Source organism: Anopheles coustani, chromosome 2, assembly GCF_943734705.1.
Source record: "Anopheles coustani chromosome 2, idAnoCousDA_361_x.2, whole genome shotgun sequence".
In the NCBI taxonomy this organism is placed as follows: Eukaryota; Metazoa; Arthropoda; class Insecta; order Diptera; family Culicidae; genus Anopheles; species Anopheles coustani.
This window is the reverse complement of record NC_071289.1, coordinates 29,563,263-29,579,007: the sequence shown is the minus strand read 5'-3', so window position 1 is coordinate 29,579,007 and position 15,745 is coordinate 29,563,263. Positions and strand designations below refer to the sequence as shown.

The 15,745-nt window shown below is 43.8% G+C and overlaps 1 protein-coding gene across 1 annotated transcript; it reads right to left on the bottom strand.

The window, feature by feature from the left end:
- Positions 1-337: 337 nt before the first annotated feature.
- Positions 338-1,835, bottom strand: LOC131265477 (oligodendrocyte transcription factor 2). Its single transcript, XM_058267746.1, is given in 4 exon segments — positions 338-809; positions 873-1,100; positions 1,102-1,434; positions 1,756-1,835. Coding segments are annotated over 3 exon segments (756 nt in total). The 5' UTR covers positions 1,425-1,434; positions 1,756-1,835; the 3' UTR covers positions 338-604.
- Positions 1,836-15,745: the final 13,910 nt, after the last annotated feature.

Genomic DNA, 15,745 nt, shown 5'->3' with positions numbered 1-15,745 from the left:
GATTTTCGTGCTTGTTTTTGTTAAAAGTTCATTACACATGGAACTTAGTTCCAGTATCATGCATTGTATATGTCCACCTCTACGTTGGTCAAATAGTGACAGCATAAGGTCTACAGACAGACAGCAAACTGACAGAAATGCAGTTAGGCCAAGGTATTTGAAGTTAAATGGACTTGCAGTGCAATAAAAATGCATTTGAATCGTTAATTCGAAGCACATGTTCTAATAGGAGAAGAAAATTGAAAAAGTAAGGTGAAAATTAGAATTAAACCAATGTGGTTACTACTCATACTTTCAATTTCTTTAACAAAGAGAAAGGGTTTATGTTAAAGTTTTAACTCCATTTTATTTTTACTTTCACAAATCATTTCTATATCCTACGAAGGTACGCAGCTAAGTACACGGACAGATAGAAGAGCTGGGTTAATGCACAAAACTGATACTTGGAAAGTGAAATGACTAGAATATTTGAAAAATTGCAACCACACTACAGGATTAAAACATTGTACGTTAGTAGTTAAAAAAAAACATTCAGCATGAAAAATTCACGAGGTGACTAGATAAGATGGCACACATAGGTTTTTGCTTTTGGAGCGCCCCAAATTTAGGTATTTTGACTAGGAGCAGGTGGTGGAGGTGGCGGTGGTTGTCCGGGGGCACCTGCAGACGAAGATGTCGCACTCGGCTGGATAGACGGCTCCTGGTGGGGAGCCTGAAGGAGCTGTTGAAGCTTCAGCGCCGAAGGCATTGTGCGTAAGTCAACCGTAGGAATGCTAGCTCCAGCTGCACTTTGAATGTATGCTAGTAGTCTGAAATAAAATGTGACACAAACAGATTAAGAGATTGTTCAAAGCAGCTTATCTGGATCATACCGTCTCAATTCGTCCAAGGCATTCGCTTGCATAAGGATGTAGTTCTTCGCCAACAGCAGCGTCGCTATCTTGGACAGTTTGCGCACCGAAGGCGAATGGGCGTAGGGAATGACACTGCGCAGCTCATCGAGGGCATCGTTAAGATCGTGCATTCTGCGCCGTTCTCGGGCGTTAATGTTCAGTCGTACCGATTTTCCTTGACGATTCTTTTGCTTCCCACCCGCCCCGACCGGTACGGAAGGATGGTGGTGTGGTGGTGGACTGAAAAGAAAAAAAAGAAATAATAATAGTAAATTATCGCAACTAATGACAAGCAACATTTCCTAACTCGTACCTTTCGGAACTACCAGATGGACGATTCTCGTCCGTGTGCGTTGAAGAGGCCGCGTGAGGTTGAGCGTAGAACCCTCCGAGTCCTACCGTTCCAAGGGGTGTTCTGCGTCCAGGGACACTCTGGGGTGGGCTAGGAGTTTGTTCCGGATGATGTCCGTGCACCGAGTGCGAGGCCGGTGGACCCAGGTGGAAGTTGAAGGGATTGTGTGGTGGATCCATGGAACATCAACTAGAAACAAAAAGTACGAAAAGGTTGTTAGAAAAGTGTTCATTGAACAATTGAAAACAAAAGAAACTCTTGTTTAAATTTTGCATTCAAAAGCACATGGGAAGACTTTTAAAGGTTAAGTAGGCAAGGATGCTGCAGGTTTCTTATTGAATGCGACAGAGGGCGCTTTCAATATACCATCCTGCAACATGTCAAAGCTCTTCCATTATCCTTCTTTTGCTCTTATTGTGATTGGGAAAGGAACCATGTTACATTCATGTACACGTCTGAAACAATGGGCAGGTTATTACTTTGCCTCATCAACCATTGGTGTTTGCTTACCTTCTCTAGTTTTCCGATGAATAATTGTATCCTTGAAGTTTTCAGTAAGATTCGTTGGTACTACTACGAACTTTCGTTTGTATAATCACTTGACACCATCAGTACTTTTCTTCACTGACACCTTATATTGCACGAGAATCCTGCCAAATTCACGCAACCCAAATCGTACACTCCATCATTTACTAACTGTCTATTTAATCCTGATTGGTTTGTCGCTAAATACAGCAAGTTTTACCATGAAATCGTGCAAACCTAGAGCCTCAACGAATTCTGCCTGTGGCGGAACACAAACGCCGTGTTCGCACGAGTCCGAAAATCACACCAACAACAAACACCAATCCAACCTCCGCGAAGAATACACGCAACCGACAAAGCGACGATGTTGTTGATGATGATGATGCTGCGGTTTTGGTTTTGATGTTCGCACTAATTCCAGCTGATGGTCGTTGAGATGGCGCTGCCGTTCCCCCTGGAGGGCATTTAAACTCCGGGCGCACACGAACACACAGACACGGCACCCGGTCGTCCTTGCTGTAGACAGCATCCAGCACCAGCAGCAGTGAAGAGGATGTGCTTCACATTTCGCACACACTTACTTCAACGGGTAAAAGGACGCGAGCCGGGTGGCACCAACACCAACATCCTATAGCCAGGAAAATTGATCTCCACGACGTAGCAACCCGGTCGGTTCGAGAGCGTACGGACAGCGTGGTACGATTCGGCACTAATACGCTTGGACTCCGACTTGGTTTGGGAAGATTGAAAAGCGATCTACAAATCAATTAGATGACTGTTTGTTTGTTTGTTTGTTTGAAATTAATTAATCCTTTGCGCAAACGAGCAAAACGATAACGTTGCCTTCGTCCTGCCGCACGCGTTTCAACAAATAGAAAATGGAGCTTAGGAAAACCACCACCCGGTTCCCAACGGAAGAGAGGCGCTTCCCTTCGTGCTCGCCAAATGAAGCACGGCTTGCACGGGATCGAGTGTTTTGCTTCAAACCGAATGACCGCACGAAAGTAAAACCGGGCCACTGGAAGACTGCTGTAATATTTACCAGGACCACAGCTGCCCAGCTTGCAAAAGCAACCACAACCCTGTTGGAGAGGGTTTAGCTGCTGGAAACTCAAACTTCGTAGTTGTGGTCCCTTCAACTAATCGTACTTCGTTTCTCGCTTTCTCTCTGTCTCTCTCTCGAAGGAGACAACCTGATGCGAATGTCGTTGGTTTTGCTTTCTGTAGTTCATAATCGAAAGAGGTTTACCTTTTCCCGGTGCTGTTTGGCAAACCGGTACCGTCCTGGTCTCATGTGACCAGGACGAAAGAACAAATAATCACATAAACACACATACCAACATAAATAGTTGATTTTCTCCAGCGTGGTTGACGGATTTTAGGATGGTAGCAGAAAACTACAACAAATGTTCACAGATTTTGTGCATGTTTGGTTTCCGTTTTCCACACTTTGGGGTGGCATTTTTCCCTGCGCGTGTTTCGTATTGATGCTTTATTTCTTGACAAGCATCGAGAAGAAGGACAACACAATGAACCGGGGTACGAGTTCCATATAAAAAGGTGGTCCCTCTTCGAACTCCCTCGATTTTCGACACTAACCGTAGTATGCTTTAAATGTGTTTTTTTTTGCATGGTTCAGCACCAGTTTTCCGACAGATGGCAGGGAGTTTATCCTAGGGAAATTCGAGAGCAGTCCCACAGAATCGCTGCTGGAAGGCATCGTTTCCATTTACATTAAAATGTGCGGATAGTGCTCTACTGATAACTTGGGCTGATTAGTGATGAACGCACTCACCGCAATTAATCGAAGATGACGGGTGCTACTGAGATGATAAGTTTGTAGAATGAAATTCCTCAATGATTTGGAAAAGTGATTTCCTCATATTTAAGTGTTTTGCCATTGTAACGAACAATAATCATATATTTTTGTTCATCCCAGGGATTGCCAATCTTATGTTGGTGCCAATAGAGACTGCTTGAAAATAATATGAAAATGGAAATGCTTGGCATTACCACACACGTTTTCCGGCTAAATCGAGCTAAATGTAGAATCTTCTGAAAAACAGTGCAAGATGTTCATGAAAAATTTTAACATTAGAACATTATACTCAAGAATAAACAAATTTTCATTACATTGTATTATTACATTGTATTAATAAAAACTTGTGATGCCAACCTCTGCTCTAAGTTATGTGTAAACTTGCTCTACGTCGGCCGGTACGAGTAGATAAAGTTCAGTCGTAACTATAATTTCAGATGCTCCTGTAAGTTTGTTTTTTGGATCGAAATACTTTTTCGTTCCGTTCTATTTTCGTTGAAAGTGATTTTTAACAACTACGAAAAGTTCCTTCGTGGGAGAACGTCCAACCGGTAGGGAAACGCAACGTCATTCAACCGACGAGGAGGGAGAACCATTCGACGGCTCGCAAGGGGTTTGAAACTGCAACTTGATTTTCCCCCTTCCTAACGTATTCCATTTTCCGAGCATTCGGGATTCTGAAGGGAGATCGGTTCCGATGATGATCAGAAATCGTCAGCAAAGCGTGCGCCAGACGGCAGCATACAATTAGCATCGGCACCCCTTGTACCGATCCGTCATCCGAACCTTTGCAAAATAAATCCTCCACCCCAGGGGAGGGTGGAGCGATAGGAATGATGGAAAACCCGTCCCGCAGAGGGGGAAGAGTGGCATTAGTTTGCCACAATCACTTCCACGGGCAACGAGCGGGTCGATGAGGGACGCGCTCGAACGAACGTGCGACGAAGTGAAGTGGAAAGTTTTGCAAAACGGCAGCGTCCTGCTTATCATCCGTGTGCGCACACACAAATTGAATTTTTATTTCACTCCTCTTGGTGTTGTTCTTCCACGAACTTTTCGATTACGCCCGATGCCATCCATTGCCGTGCTGGTTGGGCAAGGATCCGAGAAGTTGGCCCTTTTTTCCCAACAGTCGTATTTTGTTGTTGTCTTGGTTGGATTTGTTAAGTTACTTCGCCAACCACATGCGACCCATGCTCGGGACGAAGGGCAACATCCTACGTCGAGAAGAAAAAGGACATGCTTCCCAATACACTCACAAAACACATCTTATCGAGTTAGGGCAGGCGACACAAACTTTACCTAATCTCTTCATCAGACGCAAGCGAGGGTCGGGATTTGGTTTAAGCGGAATTACTCGACTCTATCAAAACTACACAGCAAGCACATACAAACACACACAAACACAAACAGGAAGAAAAAGGATATCAAGACAGTGTAGTTATAACGGCTGGCAGCGCCACAAGGATAGCATCGATAAGCATTGGGATGGAACAACTCGTAGGTCCAGGCGAAGGAAAAGGTTCGTATCCCTGGGAAAAACTCGTAGCCACTGAAAAAAGGGACCGAAAGCGAACGCAAAAGAAAAAGGGCCAGAGACAACTACACTGTCACAGGGCAAAATAAAAAATCCGCCCAGTATAATAAGGCGAACAAACAAGTGCGACGGTGTCGGTCGACAAACACTGCGTTCGTTTATAGATTGTTTTAGGATCTTGAGGATCTATCGGAAAAACGGTCCTGTTTATTGGGGTGAAGTTTTCTTGCGGGAGGAGGTGGCACTATATAGTTTGTATACTTTGCTTCCGGGCGGTTGGAAAGTTGTCCCCAGGTTTCACAGCTCCGGTAAGACTGGGCGACGGGCTGAAATGTTACGGTAATAATATTTATTTCTTGTTAAACAGCTTTGCACCAGCTGCTGCAGCGTTGTCGGTTTCGGGTCGGTCGGATTTAAGGGGTAGGCCCGTTTGAGAACGAGCGAATTGTTGCTGTGTACGACATCGAGCTTTCGGAAGCTGATCCTTGGGGACGGAGGTGCCCCGGCCGAGCTGGCCAAGGACTTAATTAGCTGGCACACATTTATGATGGACAATAATCGTAAACAATCGACCCCCGGAACGGTGCCGTTTAATCTCAACGAGAACCATTAATTGGAATTGACCGGCAGTAGTCGTAGTCTAGTGGGACGATTTTGCAAAACTCGACAGGGGAGGTGAGAGTAATGCCTTGAAATGGCTTCTATTTACGGTGAGGCGCTTATTTGCTGAATTTGGATTAGAAGAAAGATTGAAAGTTATGCTTTTCAAATAAAATTTCAAATTAAATTCTATTGAAACGTTGTCATTTCGATTTCGTATATATAAGTTGTGGATGAGCTTCATCTAACGGAACACCAATTTTAATGTCAATAACGGATGCTTGCTATAGTCCGCAAGTAAATCAACATGATATTTAATAAATGGTTAAGTTAGTTTATCATTTTAAATGATGTTAGGAAGATAACTTCAATTCTAAATTAATAAAAACTATGACTTTGTTTTAAGTTCTTCAGAAGCTTTTGTAAACTTAGATCGTAACATGAAATTTTTCATTTTGGACAATAAAAATGGGTAGCTTAAAAAGGTTAAAATTTAATAATTGACATTCCTAATGTAAAATTTACATAAACTTTAAGTTTAATTGATGATTGAACAAATGAAACTTTAAAAAGATTTTGGAAATGATGGAAAAATCACAGAATAATTGCAAAACGCTTTTGAAAATAAAGAGAGCTATATTGATTTTCAATGTTGCTTCAGTCTGTAAGTCTTGGGATTTACTTAAAAAAGCGATCAGTTTAAGCTACCACATTAAGCCTCGGTTTACGTTGCTCTTAATGACCATCGAAACGCAAAAACGACAAAACATCGAAGCAAAACTGACCGAAATGAAAATCGGATCCTCATCCTATTGTTCCCACTACGATCGATAAGCATTAAAAGGTCCTGCGAATCGTTTTGAAAACTTTACTATTGGAAAGAGTAAATGGGGAGGAAGTACATAAAACATCCATCGTTTTCATCTCATCTGCCCGTATCGTGTTCATTCAATGCTTTCGTTCGACCCCAGCAAAGCCGAGCTTAAGGATCGAAGCAGGAAAAACTGCCAGCGGAGCGAGAATAAATTAAATTTATTTCAATTCATCGAAACTGCAGCGCATCAGCGGTTTTTCCACGGTCATTTCGGTCGAGCTCGCCGAAAACTCCCTTCGTCTCACCCCGTTGTGTCGCACTGTTGTTCGCCCTCGAGATATTTTCTTTCACCAACCATGACACTCTCCATCCGCTCCACCCACACACCCGACACACTCTTGCTCGACAGCACAAACTCATTTAAATTCAATCGAGAAATTTTTAATTTGCTTATTATTAGCATTTCTTACAATTTCATTTTTACCACCACCTTTCCTCGGCCTTGCTTGCTCCGATGCTCCCGTCACTTTTGTGATCCTTTCTCTCGTTGTACCACACGGATCCATTTTCTTTCCGATGTACAATTTAATTTTCCGCTCAAGGCAAGCACTTTTCCCTCGCCTATGCCGTCGGTCGGAACGGTCAGTTATTCAAGAGCGTTAAAGGGGAAGAATGGAAGACAGGTTAACAAGACGAAAATAAAAACAAGGGAAAAATAAAGAAAGGTAAAGATAGAAAATAAAAAAGTGGAAGTTATAAAGCAGCAGACGCAAAAGGGAAGAGTTGGTGAACTTACCGAGTTGGTTCAACTTCTAAGTGAAAAAGAAAGAAAACTAACTCGTCTCCGCGTTGTTAGTTGTTGGCTTTTGTTGCGCGGAATGTTCATCCTCCCTTCGGGGTTTCCCAACCCGTGTTTGGAGGCGTCGTAATTTTAGTTGAGAAAAACTTTCCCAACAAACTTTCCATCAGCTCGCACGGCATTCCTTTCCAGCTCCCGGGTGGTATTTCATTTCGCTTATGTCCGTCATCTTGCACCGTCCGCGTCCATCCAAGTTCGGCGTGCGGAAAGGAGATGCCCCTCCCTCCCGTAAGGCCGTGATGTACTTGGGGTCGTTGGAATATTTACAAGCCAACCGGCCGACCTAGCGACCGACCGGATGGAAGTGGAGACGAAGTGGGGAACCGGCGGTTGATGTCAAATGTCGCCGGAAAATGGAAGAAATTAATTTCGACAGAGTTTTGGGTGGGAAAAAGCCCCGGCGGTGTGTTTGCCTACAGTACCGAAGGCTACACTGGAACGTTACTTTGCGGTTCTAGTGTTTCCGGTTCCGGTTGTGCTCGGGGACGGGGCAGGTGTTGGGAGATAGTTAAGATTGTTTCATACTGTGTTCATGTTTATCTTGTGTGTCTTTTGCGGGATAAAGAAGATGTCCGTCTTGCTTCAACTGATGTGAAATTTCTTGAGTTTGAAACTGTTTGAGGGTATGAAATGCGTACCATTTCCGGAAAAACCTTTTGATTGTGTTTCTTCCATCTTACGCTCGACCATTGCTTGTGCGTTCTTTCCATGAACTATTTAACCTTCTAAAATGAAATTTTCTTAACGGGAAACATGCTTGAGCAGTTCCCAAACACTGAAAGCTCGCTGAAAATTTCCTCGGGGCAACCGAAACCCGTCCCCAAGCTACCACATCCGGGAAAGCTTGGTCAACAACACTCCTCGAAACAAGTTTGCTTGTTACGGTTCTACGAGGAAACCGACCTCGGACAGAAAACTGCCCGACAGCGAGCTGAAATTGGGTTGAAATTATCATTGTGCCACCGTTACGGTGATGTCGAAGAGCAGAGTAGGCTTTCCCCTTTGGACATTGGATCGGCCCACGGGGGGTCCAACTGGATGGTTATTAATGCAAAGGTATACAGCCAACAGCTTCGTTTCCATCGTCCATCGTCCCGTTCGGGCCAAACGGAGCCCAATGTGTCGAAGTTCGATTAATGCACCTCGTAGCCGAGTCGGGCACCATATGGCAGTGTTCCGATGCGCTCGGAGGAGGGATTTACCGAATCGGCCATTTGTCACTGTGGTAAATGGTATTTAAAAATATGCGCAGCGTCGCACGAAGGATAAAGGGGGCGAGCACCAAGTGAAACACTTCATTACCATTGCCATCATCATCAGCATCATCGTCATCATAGTCATGGTGATGATCAAACTCAGTGTTTGTTTCGAAACCGAATGGGGGCATTCGAGTGGCATTACCTTTATCTTTCGAATGGTCATCCAACGTATGTTCCATCTGTGCTGTTCAAATTACGCTTATCCTAGCCCATCTTGAGGACATGTGCATTTCTGTTGTTGCGTCCCCTGGGAATGTAGGAATGTACGCATTTATGATGTGCTTCCAATAGGTATTCCAAACGGCTGCGAACAAGTTGCTACATCCTTACGGACTTACATTGCGCGAAGTAAAATATAAACGGAAACGAGATATGAAGTAATTTTGTTCTATTTTCTTCTAAGTTAAGTTGTGCAAGTCTTCATGGGGTTTTAAAACTGAAAATATACCCCAATTTAAAATTTTCAACCAAACATAAGATTTGCAAATGGATGCAGGAGGAAAAAACGGTTATGATCAGTCTTGTCAACTAAAAAATATCATTTCCCATAGTTTAAAACTTTGGAATCGAGCAATCAATTACCATCAGCTCGAGGAAGTTACTCAAACGGAGTTACATCGCACGAAACTCAATCGGAGAAGAAAAATATTCCCATATGGTTCAGAACTTCCTTGACGTGCGAGTGCAGCTTGAAGCGTAAATTGCATCCGTTCGTGCATCAGCAAGTGGTGAGTGGGTGCTAAAGTCGGTAAAGTCAGCAAAATTTCTCCCGACCTTTTCCCAAAGGAAGGAACCTCTTGCGATCCTTCGCGGAAGAATTTCGTTTGAGTTGAAGCGTGTTCTCCCGAGTTTTATAACTTTGCATGATAAGTCCTGTTCGATTGGAAGTTGGAAGATTCATCGATCATCCCATCCAGCCCGTCTGGGAGTTTGGATGGCAAAAACGAACGATGCATCGGTGTGGGAATGGTTGAACGGAATTTGAAGCCATCCCCGAGAGAATGAGAGTTCCGTACGAACGGAAACCGGAGTGTGTTGGAGGAGGAGGAATCCGGGCGAAGACAGCAAATGTTAACAATACCGCATCGACAGAATGGAAGGGCGAAACTTTACATTAGATGATTGAGAGTGTTTGTAAATAGTGATGCTCTATTGTGCTGCATAGTGCTAGCTTCCTGGTTGGTGCATGCATAAAACATGAATCTGCCCGCTCTTTTGTCGTTGCACTTCATTACATTCCACCACCCGGGAATCGTTTGTTAGCATGTGAATGTTTTCAAATTACTATGGAAAACAGCAAGGAAAGCCATCCGAGGAAAACCCTATGGCTCAGATGCCCTTACCCGCACCCCCCGCCAAGAGAGCCGATCCTTTTGCCCGATATGGTCCACCGGGGTGCCTTACATTTACAACGCAAATGGAAATTGGAACGTGGTGTTAATTGGTAGCCGGTCTTATTGAATTGATCATACGATACTCTCGGTTTCGATCGGTTGCCCCACAATCGAAAAGACTCCTTTTTGCGAAATGGTGGGAACGAAGCGATTCCCTCCGGTAAATGGGAAAACTACGCTCCTGTTGCACACTGTTACTCGAGCCGCAAAAAGGCAGCAACGCATGCATTTTTAATTACATTTGCCAATACTGATGACCGGTTTCCGGGGTTATCTTACGCTTCTGCACCGGAACACCGAAACCGCAGCTGCATCACTAACTCATAGATCATCGTTTTGGAGAAAACGTATTCCATTTGTACGTGCTCGATCGAGCCCGGGTGCTCTCTGCATAGTCTCCAATGAGTGCTGACCGATTTCTGAAAACAAACCGAGAAGGATCGTACCGGGACACCGGGAAACCGTAATTATATTTCCCTCCGCACCGTTTGCACCGGAAACGATAAAAGGATTAAGAAAGAAGCAGCTGAATGGCCAGGCCAGACGGATGTTGTTGTTTTCCGAACGATGTAGGAATATCATCTGGTCTCGCTCTGATCTCGAGCGAGTGATATAATTGATAGTTTGCAGTAAAAATTGAACTCGAGTGCATGTATTAAGTAAACGGAGAGTAATAAAAGATAGAACTTTAAGATTTTACAGTTGTAAACTCTACGTTCGCTGCAAATGGTGGCAATTAAATATCCCAAAAAACTTTATGAAATATTTCTGCTAACTAAAAAGTATATTGTATGTATTGTTTATTATTACTAAAGGATAGGTATAGAATAATTTTTGTTATGAAAACGCTAATCAAAGAAACAAAAAAATAGTGATTTTACTAGAAACTTCTTTCCTTCAAGTGTTTAAATACAGTGTTGCTAGAGATATAACATGTTATTCTAAAGTTCTTAAAAAATATATAAATAAATGTAAAAAACAAAAACTTTTTACTAACTTAATGAATAATGTTTACTCTGGATATTTGAAAAAAAGCAACAAATGCAAAGTTCATCCCTTTCATATACTAATCTACCTCGCGGAGCTTATCTTTTGAGCTCCATTAGTATCGCTGGGTTGTTTTATGACGTTTTCCTACGATGGTGTAAAAAACACGGTCACCTTCACCCACTGAAGCTAGCAAAGTGCTGAACTGACTGGCAATTGATGTCGTGCGCGTGTCAAGGTTCAAGGGGAAAACGTTCTGTTTTTCCAGGCTCGTTGCTAAAGGTGCGCCAAACCTTCCTACGCGCTGTAGCCTTCCATCAGGGCGATGCAAAAAGCTTTTGTTCGTTCGATTTTAAGTCGTCAACTGTTTTCCCAGCTTATCCGAGTAAGCATTTAGCCCGGGCACCTATTTCACCGTCGCTTTTCTTTCGTCGTTTCCTTCTGCCACTTGCACGTACTTTCTTTCGCCGTAGATCGTTAATCCTGTTCAAACAGAATCCTGCAACCGACGCTTCGCTGCACTTTAGACGGTGTCGGGGGTGTCGTGTCGAGATTGTTTTAAGTCGTTTTCCCCTTCCACGTCCTCCCAGCCATGGCACGAGCAGTCCCGACCGGAAACCCTGACAGCTGCAGCTGTCCGTGTCTGGTCGAGAGAGTTTTCCACAGCTTTTCCGGGGCCGGTGGAGGCTTGTGGTAACGATTAGAATTCTGCCGCAACCATTTCACGTAAAAGCTCGTAACCGATTTTCTAGTGACACACCATTTTCCTGTTAAACGATCGGGAAAACCAGGGGAAGAGGGGGGAAACGTTGTATAGGCGACGGGTCGTAAAAGTTCCGTTCCCCGGGCTCGGTCTGTCGACGTCCCTCCGCGAAACAGACTCCGAAAGATAGGATCGGTTCGGGTTGGGGAAACACATTCCAACCTAAACCGGCTTCAATCAGTTTGGTTTGATTTGACACGGCAACTGACATTACGGTGGCAGAAGGATATCAAATTTATTGCCCCGAGTTTCCCCACACCCACACGAGCGGTCGGTGTCGGTTTACGGCAGGATGGTTGTTTAAATGAAATGTTATCTCCGCTTGTGTCCTCGGACAAGTTCTTTCTTCTGGCCGGCTGTAAAACGTTCGGCAAGAACATCAACCCTAACGTTATGGAACGGATTTCACAACACAATGCTTTCCGGATAAGGACGATTTAACATTTTTGTGTTCAAAAGTTCCCATTGTGAGCAACGACTTTCAGAACAGGGATTTGGTGATGAAAATTATGACGTTCGCTTAGAAAATCGGCAGGTCTGTAAATTTGTCTGTGATTTTAGGACCATACTAATCTCTCGAGTAAATGATGTGAATAATATTTATGCATCCGGAAAGAATGTTCCTACCAAACGGATGGGGACGACCAACAGAAAGCTCCGGATTGTTTCCCTGGCAACGGCCGGGCTGCCTAATTTGATGAAACTCTGTGAAGGTTCCATTCATCCCACGGCTCTTTCAGACTCCTGTGAGAGTGAGTGAAATGATTGGAGTTGGGGTTCGAAAGAGATAGGAAGACGCATTGGAGTGTGGATCCAACAAGGAACGACCATTAACGCCGCCCGTGCATGCCGAGTTTTCCAACATTTTCCTCTGCAAACCGATGCACTTGCGTTGAGGTACCATGGCAGTTCCGTGCGTTCGGTTTGTGTGCCGGTATGTGCGAAACGATCCGCTTCGAAAATTACCCCGATGAAAGTGGGTGGCCGGGGTGGGGAGTGCAGTGAAGTGCGAGAAAAACAGATCGAACAATCAGGGGACAATGGGGACGATCCGTTTTGGCGAACGTTAAGCTGCCGGAATTTGGCTCTTCGCAGTGGAAAGTGAAGCCGGAAAATTGAAGTCCGAGGCAGGTGAGGGAAAATCCTGCTCAACAAAGCCGGATAAAAGGCGTACGGAAGCTTGTTTGTTGCTTGTTCGAAACTTTCGGAAGCAACAATTTTTTCTCCTTTCTCTTTTAAGCTCGGTAATTGAAATCGGTCACTTCCAGCGAACACATGTATCCGTGGTGGTGCCCGGGTGCACTCTGGTGCAGCAACAATCGGTGCGGCTTTTCCCGAGGGTGAAAGCTATCTGCAGTTTTATTGCAGTTTACTGCCGTTGTCGATGCCATGGCGCAAAATGTATTTATCGTGCGTGCCGAGCGGAACGGATCATTTTGGGTAAATGATAAAATCAATTATCGAATCGAAAATCGAAATCAGCCAGCTCATGTGCTGGAAATTGTCATATAATTTTGCCAAAGGTTTTTGTTCTCTGCTTTTGAAAGGGTGAAATGTTTTCCGCATACCATAATCTTTCCAGCCGGATCAAAGGAGATAATGTATGAAATGTAAATAAAGCGGCTTTTATATTTACTTCTTTGCTTTTATGAGATTGTTAAATAGTGTTGATAAATAAAATTAACAAGTACAAGATACAAAAAAAAAAATGCTTTTAAAAACATTTCAATTTTAATCGAAATCCTTTAAATGGATTAACAATTCTCGCACATTGTGTCGTTTGATTGCAAATGTTTGACGAAATGAAAAACCGAAAACTTGTTGACTTGAATAATAGAATGAAATTAATAATTTAATTTCCATCAAACCAAATCTATTTTTAAGTATTTTATTTCCTCTATACTTTTGTTGTTGTGTTTTGCACACATTGCATTGAACTTGAATTTAAGTTGAACCAGCAATCCAAATGGATGTTTCACATACACAAAGTAAAAATAAATCGAATTAAACATGGTCTATGGTAATCGTTTCACTAACTTAAAAATGTATTCTTAAACAGTTCGATCGAATACAGACCGCGCCATGTCATCCGGTTCGAAGAACCAATTAAATACGATATAATTAAATTTAAATCCACTGCCAAAATTAATCGTTTAGTGACGCCTCGAGGGACCCCAGCGTGGCACCTCTTCCAGGCACGGAAGGAAACCCACGGCCGAGCGTCGATTAAAAATAATAAAAACGTCTCGCTAATTGATTAGTGGTGTTGCGCTAAATTAATTTCACACCCACAAAACTGACCCCGAAGGGAGCCTTTTTCCGGGAGCCTTCGATGGTCGGTTTCCCGCATTCCGGTACAGCCTTTGATCCTTCACACGAACGAATTCGTGTGTGAACGGCGCGGGATGTGCTTTCGATGGTAGCAGCAACATCCTCATCATCGCTATCATTTAGCCAGCGGGATCGTCGGTCGAATAATTGACGTATCGAGGAAAAGGATGTTCCTTCCAGTTGGTCGGTATCGCGCACATAAACGTACAGCATCCGGATTGGTACGCCATGGTGGCAGGCACATACAAAAACACACCGGTTGAAGACTTCCCCGACCCGGTTTTCAAACGAACTAATTAGACCGGACGAGGCGGACGCAGTGTAGCGCTCGAGTCCGTGCGGAAAACTCATTATGCCGGCCGGTCCACCGGAGAGCCATTATTATTCATTCCGACTGATTGATTGATTGATTTATGAACTGTTCGGGCATAATTTCGATACTGTTTCACGGGATGGGATATTTGTTTTCTCGCTTGAATGCAACAAACGGTTCAATGTGGGAGCGGTACTACTAGGGGTTCACGGAAAATCACATCAAACGATGCGTCTCTGCAGGCGGCGAAAAATCAAATCATAATTCAATCAAAACGAACCAGCTTCATTAGTATCATCATCATCATCATCATCGTCAACAAAAGCCTTTAAAGGATTCTGCTTCATTTAATTGTTTTTTAATCGTGTATGAGTATCGTTTCCAGGCAATGATAACAAAAATCTAATTTCCGTAAATCCACCAAACGGAGTGGCACAAAACAAGGAAAAATGCCTGACAGAAAAGTATCCTGCTGCCACCCTCGAGCCATCCAGGGCATGTTTTATGGTTGTTTTCATGCGTTTCAAACTGGGGAAGGAAAAACAAAAATAAAAACCCCACGTGGGAGGAAGGGGAATAAAGAAAGAACGCTGTACAACAAAGCCCGGATGTTCATTTTCCCGCCGGGATGTATCCGGAGCAGATGTGGCCACATCAGGTTTTTTCAGCACGTCCTACGTTGCTGCATTCGTCATGCTGTATCTCGACAGCAGAAACGCCGTTGGTAGGTTGGATCAATTTTTACCGATGAAAATATCGCCTCCGGGGGATGAGGGATTTTTCCAGGTATATCTCGGTTCCGATGCCGATGCTGCTCGCTGATCCTGCCAGCGTTATTATCAACACACCGCTAAGGACGCTCATTCGAAGTTTGATTGCCCACCATCATCATCGACGTGATTACCATCGCTTTCTGGGAAACGGATGGAAGAAAAAACCATTTAGAACCATAAACAGACGATGCGTTGGAAAAATTGCGCATGCCGTCGTGAAAAATCGACCTGAAACGCAAAACTATAGCGCGGACGGTCGTCGAGTGAATCGTTTCCTGCGAGTTTTCCTATCCACGAGTTCCAAGGGCGATCAATAAAAGGGGGCTGAGGAAATCTTGGCACGAGCGCGTACCGCGTACGTTCTCATTAGTAGGGAATCATTAGCCTAATGAAAAGTGGAGTGATTCCCTGCCATTTGCAGCACAAAAGGAGCCCTCTGTTGATGCTCAATCGGTTGAAGGAAATCATAAACACAGTATTCGACTTACAGTTTTCTTAGTTTAAGTTGGAGGAAGGATGTATTTTC